This window comes from Erinaceus europaeus, chromosome 9, assembly GCF_950295315.1.
Source record: "Erinaceus europaeus chromosome 9, mEriEur2.1, whole genome shotgun sequence".
NCBI lineage: Eukaryota > Metazoa > Chordata > Mammalia > Eulipotyphla > Erinaceidae > Erinaceus > Erinaceus europaeus.
In genome coordinates, this window is record NC_080170.1 from 25,416,354 (window position 1) to 25,425,431 (window position 9,078).

At 52.4% G+C, this 9,078-nt stretch overlaps 1 protein-coding gene across 5 annotated transcripts in view; it reads left to right on the top strand.

Moving 5' to 3' along the window:
• ZIC4 (Zic family member 4) overlaps window positions 1-8,465 on the top strand; it is a 23,273-nt gene extending 14,808 nt beyond the window's left edge. For all 5 annotated transcript variants that reach the window (XM_060197547.1, XM_060197546.1, XM_060197548.1 and 2 more), the window contains 2 exons: window positions 3,090-3,408; window positions 5,512-8,465. In XM_060197547.1, the coding sequence (XP_060053530.1) occupies window positions 3,090-3,408; window position 5,512 (320 nt within the window). In that variant the 3' untranslated portion in view covers window positions 5,513-8,465. The remainder of the gene's footprint in view (window positions 1-3,089; window positions 3,409-5,511) is intronic.
• Window positions 8,466-9,078: the final 613 nt, after the last annotated feature.

Below are 9,078 nucleotides of genomic sequence, written 5' to 3' on the forward strand. Positions count from 1 at the left end.
GGAAGAGCTGTCCTCTGAGCCAGAGAAGGAACTCATTTTTAATGAAAGGGTTGTTTTTTAAACAAACAAACTTTTACTGCTCTTTGCCGGCCTACTGTTTGAAGTCTTTGAAGCAGAAAATGGTTAAATTCTTAGTGCAATCAACCTACAGCAGAGAAGCAAGTTCAGTGCGCCCAGCCTGGCTCAGGTTTGAGTCTATTCAGGACCGAGTTCTCAGCGCGTCCTTCCCACTGGCAGCCCTGATTCATTAGTTTTGGAGTTAAAGTGGTGGGTCGGTTGGGGTGGGGTGAGGGGGGTGTCTAGAGAGCCTGGCCTGCTCTAGCATTTTCCTCCAACCCCCTCCTAAGTAATGAAAGGGGAGGGGACCCCCAACAAAATGTTTCTCAAATGGCAATAGACCTCACTACAAATTATTCATGAAGACAGTTCTCGATTCAACAGGAAAATAATTGCCTTTTCAAATATTAATGACGTTGCATTTCTTCGAGTCACAGAAGTGAACAGGAGCGGATGTCTCCAAAGCTGAAATTCTCCTGGATCCGAATCCCAGACCTGGTTTCGGAGGAAGCCACCCCTGGGCTCATGCTAAAAGGTTTCACTTTGTGGCAGTCTCCGCTGGCCTGGAACAATGGTGCTGCTGCAAGGGGGACACATGCTTCATGCTCCACAGGATCCTGGTTTCCCCTTCCCCAGGATCCTCAGCCTGTGTCCTCACCCCACTGTCCCTCGCAGCTGAGGTTGGAAGCCTGGCTGCGGGTCCCAGCAGAGAGTAAGGGAGAGCGTGTGTCTGGGAGGAGGAGCTGAGATAACAAGTGCCAAGAAATGGTCCTACTGCCCAACTTTGTTTCCTTTTCCTGGCTGCAGCTCTGAGTCTCTGGGAGCAGATGTGGGGCCTGTCCTGGGCCAGGCCATGGCGGTCTGGCTGCAGAGGCCTGGCCCATCCCTGCCTCTCTGCTTTCCCTCACTTGCCTTGAGAGTAGAGCCCAAACTTGGTGGGAGGGAGAGGACAGGGTAGTGGGCTGTGTGTGTGTGTGGGGGGGGGGGCTGGGAATGCAGCCAGCTCCCCCACCCCATCCCTTGCCTCCCAAACGAGGGGAGAGGCAGGCATCAGGGCCCACCTCACCTGACCTCCCAGAGACTTTGCACTGCCAGGCTGCCCAGGCCCTACCATTTCCACCTCTGCTTCTTGTCTAGAAGGAAACAATCCTGTTTTATGTGCCTGTTCAGTGAAGCTCTCCTGAACTGGGAAAGATAGATTGATGGGGGAGAGGAAATATTTGTGTGTGGGGGGGTGGGTAATCAACCTCAGTTCCCAACTCCCCCCCCACACACACACTTTCCCCCCCCCCTGAGCCAATCTAGTTTTATTTTGCAGCCCCTGAAACTGCACAGCTTTTGTAAGTGCTTTTTTATAAAGAAGAAAAAAGTTTGGGTTTCACAGATGCTAACAAGGCTTAGAGGGAGGAGAAAACGAGGGGGGCCAGATAGCAACAGTGATTTAGGCTCCGTTGTACATGTAGATAATGACACTTGGGTCCCCAGAAGGGGCAGATGGACGGAGTGGTGCTGGTGGTACCTTGGGCTCTAAGGTGGCAGCCACAGGGAGGCGAGAGTTGAGCGCAAACCTCTGGCTCAGCCTTGGCTTAGGGACTCTGGGGTGGGGGTGGGGGCTTTGTTTGCTTAAACCTGCCTTCCCCCCCCACACACACGCACAAAGCAACGGTGTTTGGTGGCAGCCGTGACCACTGTTCTCACCACGGTGCCTTTCTCACTAGCTTGCTGCTTGGCGTCTCTCCCAGCCCGAGGCGCACGACTTTGAGCTATTTGTTTAAAGCGATTGTACACTTCTTCCTGGAGTATCTAGGGCTCCAGCAGCAGCCTGGGCTCCTCGGACTCTCGGAGTTCTTTCCTCCGATCAAATATCAGCCAAGTCCGCCGGCGGCCTGACGGGAAGCTCCGGGAGTGGGGCTTCCCCTGGCCAGTGTCACCCCCTAACTGTGCGATCGCGCCTTCCCGCGGCTCTCCAGGGCATCGCACCACCCAGCCGGGTCCGTCCGGGTCCACCCCGGCGATCCAGCGGCCCTGGTCTCAGCAGAGCCAGGCCGAAGTCACGCTCACCCCCAGAGCCGTGGCGCTCACGGTGCGATTGCGGGAGACTCGGCCCCCAGTCCCTGGGACGCCTGGGCCGACCTTGTAGGCCACGGCCTTAGAGGCCTGCTCGCCGGGCGTGGGTGGGCTGGGGAGGCCAGGCAGCCTGGGGCGGCCGGGGCGGAGGGGCGAGTGGGCTGCTCGGCGCTGCGTCTCCCGGAGGCCACTGGAGCCGCGAAATCAAATCTTCCTGCCGGCGCCAGTAGATCAGGAGGGATCGCGGCCGGTTTAGGCCAGATTGGAAGAATGCTGCTAAACGTTTGCCCTCAGGGGGTAAAAGGAAAGGGGGAGGAGGCTCGTTTTCCCTGTTTAAAAAAAAAAAATCGCCTCGGAAATGAATCTTTGCTCAGAATACCTTTTCCCGCGGCACGAAGCCGCACTCCTAACTCTTCTGGGCTGCACCTCCGAAAGGACTCGGCCGCCTGGACACTCCGACAAAACCGACTGCAGGAAACCGCCCGGCGGAGCGGGGCGGGCTGTGTGTGTGCGGGGCGGACTGCGGGGCGGGGGGCAGGGAGGTCTGGTTGGGAGACCAGCTTTAGACCCACCGGAGGTCAGCTGGCCCCTCAGCTCCGGCCTCCGGGTTCTCACTTGGGGGGAAGGGAGATAAAGAAGAAGGGGGGGCTGAAAATTGGGAGGAAAGCAATTGTAGGGGCGCAGCCTGGTCCCCGGTGGGAACTCAATTAAGATGGAGTCACTGTCGCCCCTCTTGTCCCCCAGCTCCCCCCACACCCAGGCCAAGGCGGGAGAGGGGGAAGGGTGGAGACCTGGGGAGGAGGTGTTTGCTGGGTGGGGGAGAGGCGCAAGGCTGCCCAGGGGGTGTCAAAGGGATGGTTTCTGGGAGTCCTGCGGCGGTGTCTTCTTGTAAAAAGGGAAGGGAAGTTGGGGGGGGTCAAGGGGGCAGGCCCCCCGTGCTAATGTCTCTGCGTTGTCTCCACCAGGGGAGAAGCCCTTCCGATGCGAGTTCGAGGGCTGCGAGCGGCGCTTTGCTAACAGCAGCGACCGCAAGAAACACTCGCACGTGCACACGAGCGATAAGCCCTACACGTGCAAGGTGCGCGGCTGCGACAAGTGCTACACGCACCCCAGCTCCCTGCGGAAGCACATGAAGGTGCACGGGCGCTCGCCGCCGCCGCCCAGCTCCGGCTACGACTCGGCCCCGCAGTCTGCCCTCGTGTCGCCCTCCTCCGACTTCGGCCGAGAGCCCCCGGCGGCCTCCTCGGCGGCGGCGGCAGCACAAAGGGCTGATCTGAGCGAATGGTACGTGTGTCAGGGTGAGGGCCCCCAGGTGCCTCCAAACCCTGCGCCCCTCAGGGGGCCCTGCAGCCGCCGCCGCCGCCGCCGCCGCCGCCGCCGCCGCCGCCGCCTCTGACTGCACGGATTGAGGCAGGAAGGGAAGGGAGGAAGGAAGGAACGGATAGTCTTTTAGTTCGCTTAATAGGCGGAGAAAGACTGTCCATTATTTTTAAAATTATAAGCATAACGCCTATATTTATCCTACAGTCACACCCAGCACCCCCATCCACCCATTCAGCCAGCCACCCACCCTACAGGCGCCCATCCTGCTTGGCTGGCACAGAAGCATCGTTGGGATAAAGACAAAGAGAGAACGAACTAGAAGGGGAGAACCAGTGCGTGCCTGGGAGTCTGTGTGCAGTCTCCGCTATTGCAGGTGGCCACCCTCCGGCCACCGAATGGTAGCGCGCTCCGCAGCTGGGGAACTGGGGGGTCGGGCCTAGGCCGCTAACCAGCCACCGCCGCTCCCATTTGCAGGCTCCTTCTGGAGCAGCAGATGCCCGAGGTTCCTTTGCTTCGGGCCTCCATGCTCCGACCCTTAGGAACAAAACTACTCAGTCCCCCAGTCCTACAAAGTCCAACCATTTCTGTGAAGGTGGCAGGAGGGAGGAGGGGTGGTCGGAGCACTCCCACCATCAGACTGATCCTCCCCCTGGGGACTCTAGGGAGGCACTAAGTGGTGTCTATCTTCCCAGGGCTCAGTCTCCACCCCTTCCCCCTCCAGCTTTACATAGTTGCAGTAGGGGGTGAGTCCCAATCACAGTGTATGTAGACAAAAGAGCTCTCCAGGGGCTTTAGGAGTTCCTGCTGAAAGACGTCCCTGGAGCCGTCGCTCTCTTCCCCCTGCTGGCGCTTCTGTGGACACCACGCCCAGTGGAATGTTTGGGGTAGTTGGTACTGGGGCACAGGGTAGGCTAGTGACATCACAGAGCCGGAGCTTCCAAAAAAGAGGAGCCTGCCTTGGGCCGCCGTGAGCCCATCACATCCAAGTCTGGCATGGCTGGTCAAAATTCGCACGGATGTTGGTCATATTTTAAAATAATAACAATAATAATGATGATGATGTCGGGATGGGACATGAAAGCTAAGCTACAGTAATAAACATTGTGGAATCACCCAGTAGATCTAGATTGAATGAGTAATTGATTTGATGGAGGCCATGTTCTCAGAAAGAAAGAATAAATTCCTAAAAAGATGCTAGAGGCAGAGGAGAGGAAGGTCTTTGCAATTGTTGCCAAAGATATAGAAGAAAGGGGGGGGTGGACAGTCCCCAGTCTGTCACCCTTTGCAGGGAGCACTGGGGTTGCCCCCAAATCCTTGTTAAAATTTGGAGAGAGACAGAGTGAAAGTAACAAAAAGAAAAAGAGGTATAAAACTTTACCAGACCCATTTCAGTCCCCTAACAATTTGGGGCTAGGACAGATAATGGTATTCCTGACTAGGAAACCACCACCCCCCTAAAAAAAAAATCTTAAAAACTCAGAACAGCCAGCAGGAGAGTTTCAGCCCTTCCATTCCGCTTTTTTCCTCCCCACCCCCTTTTCCAAATACCATTAGAGTATTTATACTCCTGCCTTCCAAAGTCCTGCATTTTCCACAAGGCAAATAATGTCCTAACTGCAGTTTTCAATACCTTCTAATAAAGCTCCAAATCTGGCAGACATTCTCAGTGAAGCCTGTGTGATGAAGAAGGGACAGCCATTTCTTCATCTTCCCTTTTTGCCTCCCCCCACCCCCTAAGCTCCAGCAGGACCCAGCTGCCACCTCCTGGCCCAGGATCGAGGGCCCTGTGTAAACTACCGGTTCCCACCGGGAACCGGGTCCCAACGTTCGGTGGCCAAGGTGCAGAGGGCATCTGACCATCTTGCTTCTGAGGACAGTGTCTCCAAATGCATCCCCCTTCCCTGCGTCACTAGGAATCGTTTTCTCTTTTATTCCATCTCTCTCTCTCTCTCTCTCTCTCTCTCTCTCACACACACACACACACACACACACAAAATAAAGAAAGAAAATAAAAATGTTGAGCCTGCCACTAATCGCCTTTAATTTTTCATTTGCTTGTTACAGATGTCCACCGCGTTGCCCGCAAGGTAATCTGGCCCCGCGCAGCTGAGCGCCCTCATCCCGCGCCTGCGACATCAAAGGTCCGCGCACAAAGCAATGTTTCTTCGCCACGGTGCATCTTCATGGTAAGTTAGGATTTCTATGGCAATGGGCAAGTCGCACTGAAATCCTGAAAGGCCGAGCCTGGAGCCCGTCCAGGCTTTTCATTAAGCACATAATATTTACGTCTAACAGGCCTTTTTTCTTGTGTATACAAGTATATATTTTTGTTTGACGCGGACTAAATCATTTTCATTTAATTTCCGGTAAACAAAACCCACGCGAATGGGCACTTGTTCCCGATCATAATAAAAATGGATAATAATGCGGGGGAAGAAAAAGGCCGCTTGAATCGCCGCTCGGCCCCCTTTGTTTCTGCTTTCTGCGGTGATCAGAGGGCGCATTTGGGTTTGATGGCAAGTTTCTAAAGGCGAGGAAATGGTTTGTAAGAGGGGAAAGAAAAGGAGAAAGGTCTAATCAAGCTCGGGTTGTTCAAAGAGTCCGGGCTTGGGGGGTTGAAAGTGTGGAGTTTGACGGAGCTGATCATGCCGCGTTAGGCTCGCCATGGCAATGTGCGCGGGGAGCGGCCTCTTCAAAGAAGGCACACTTCACTGCAGACACTCTATTAAGATACATTTGCGTTGACCTTTGCTTTCACGCCATTTAATACTGTCACCGCACTCTCCAGCATATACTTCCTCCGTAAGACCTGCCTCCCATCCCCCCCACCCCACCTCTCAGCCTTTCGGGGTTCCCCCCTCGTATGCTGAGGTGTGGAGGGTGCGCTCCGTAGACGCTTTCAGGAAAGGGAGGAGCCGGACTCCAGCGATTCTTGACTGCGTCCCCCCCCCCCCCAACACCAACCCCAGAAGCCCATGGCACAGGAGTGGACTGACCGTAGGGCAACCCTAGAAACTTAACAAATGAGCACCCTCCCCCCTTCTCACCCCCAGCTCCTGTTTGAATTTGAGTAGGACGTAGGAGCCACCCTAGATGAATCTGGGAGGATGTGGGAGGAGAAACTCAGACTGTACTTTTGGGGTCTTAACTCTGCCCTCTATCCCAGGATAGTCCATCCTTGCCTCACCCATTCTAGAAATTTCTTGTAAGTTCCCCCCCCCCAATTAATTTTTCCCCAGGTGGGATGTAGGGGATCCCTCAAGCCTGAATAGGACCTAGGCAGGAACTCAAAAGCCCAAGGGCAAGGGGATAGGGAAGATGGCAGGAAAGTTAGAAGTCCATGTCCCCTTAATTGTCTTGTTGTTTATTTTATCCAAGTGCCCCAGTGAATAGGGGAAAAATAAACATGGTGGAGAAAAAAAAATCAAACAGAGGAGTCTTCTTTAGTGCCAGTCCTTGTGGTTGAATAAAAAGGATGGTCCACTTTCTATTGAGCTGAGAAATCTTTGAAGTGGGAATTATTATCTGAGACATTCCTGCTTGTCGTCCTAACAACGCTGATGAAACGTAAAAGGTTCTTTGTCAGCGATTTGTTCTCCTCTTCTGTCAAACTCGCCCTGCTCCATGAGTTTCCAACCGTTTCTAAAGTGATAAAAATCAAACTTCTTCTTTCTTCCTCTCTCTCTCTTTCTGTCTCTCTCTCTCTCTCTCCCTCTCTCCCTCTCTCTCTTAACCAAAAGCACATTCACTACGTTGACTGATAAACTTTAGGGCTAAGTCCAGCAAAAGGAAAAGCAAAAGTGATGTGGAGACATGAGGTCCAGGGCCTGTGGAGGTGTGCAGATGTGGAGGGATTCTTTGCACTGGACATTGGAGGGGAAAGGATGCAGAGAGGGGCAGGCTAAGGTTATGTGCCCCAAACCCCAAACCCACATTTATGTACATGCTCCTCTCTGCTGTAGTCTACCATCCATGAGACAGTCCAAACCAGGTCACCTAGAAGAGCTTTCTTTGGGAGATCCCTCCCTCAAGTTTCCAATATTCTCCTCCAGAATTCTTGGAACGCCAGGCTTCAGTCAAGCGGTTGGTAATATTTCCTGCCCGCTCCACCCCACCCCACCCCCCACCAAGACAATCTCTGCTAAAAATAGGCTCATTGTGTGTTTCTTCCCAAGCCCCAAAATCAGTGAGCCCTCTTGCCATTAATGGAGGGGCTTGAGGGAGAGAGACATTATAATATTTCCCACATCTTGGCAATTGGAGTTCAGAAGGTTTAGTCTACAAGATAATGATCCCAGAGTGCATGCAAACACCCCTCCCATCCACATATGCAGTCCCTCTTCATTTTATATTCATGCCAAGGAAGGAAACTTTCACCCTGTCCAGTTTCTCTCCCTCCCCAACCTCCTAATGTGGTTTTTCAAGGTGGTTTTAAATAAGCAAGACTCTTGCCACCTCCCCACCCTGTGTGTGCTGACTAAATGATTTGTAAAGAAGTTTCCCCAAGCTGTAACCCATGCTGTTATTATAGTTGCTGCAAAATGTTGTCTCTTATATTGATTTTTATTTGTTTACTGGAGGTCCCCATATGTTTGTTTATATTGCTAATTTATGGGAAAATGTAATGATTGCAATGAACGTGAATTATACAGACAGGCAAATGTTTTTGCAATCATAATTCACACAAACAAAAAGGAAAAAAGAGCCTGGATGAAACCTTAGACTCCTTATCCATACTGTCTGTGTGATTTATCTTGGTCCCCTTAGCACCTTTAAATTATGAATTAACTTGAAAGAAAAAAAAAAGTTGTTACGTATTTGACTGAAAGTGATTGTTGAATGATAACATAGTAGAAAGCTGTGGCTTAATCTTGCTGTACATATGTAATAATGAATTGAAACCTGTGATTCTTTTTTTCCCCCCCTCTGCCCTCTCTAAATCCCTTTGTATACATGGAGATCCATTTTGCTATTTTGTTTGGAAATAAATGATGTGATGTTTACCTTCCTCTTTGAAACTGAGTGTTCTGTTATTGTGTTGTTATCTGGGGAGAGATTCAAGACTCTCCCACCAGCCTTGGAGATCACAACCAGTTGTTCAGGGCAGTGCGATGGGAGAAATTCACCAAACTGGTCACCTCAGAGGTTTTTCTCCCCACACCATACCCATCCACCCCACCGCCGCCCAGTGACATTGATACTCATCAACACATTTACGGAAACACCAGGAAAATCATGCAAGGTTGCTCACAGTGTCTTCTCAAACCACCTCTGACTTCCCAGAGAAAAACCTGGCAGTTGGCAGAGATAAAATGGGGGGTAAAGTGGGGCATGGAGAAGGAGAGACCAAGCTGGTTTCCAGATCTGCTTATATCCTTTTAGGTTGCAGGGGACCCTGGTTACCTACAAGAGTCCTCCTAGCTGGACCCCACTACTTCTGGAAGTAGTCTGTGCTCAGACCCCTGAGTCTCTTCATAGGGCCACTAAGTTCTTTTCAAAAGTGCTTTATGTATTAGGCAGAGACAGACACAGAGAGAAATCAATAGGGTAGGGGAGATAGAGAGACACCTGCACACTTGCTTCAATTCTCTTGAAGCACTCGCCCTGCAGGTGCAAACAGGGTGCTTGAAC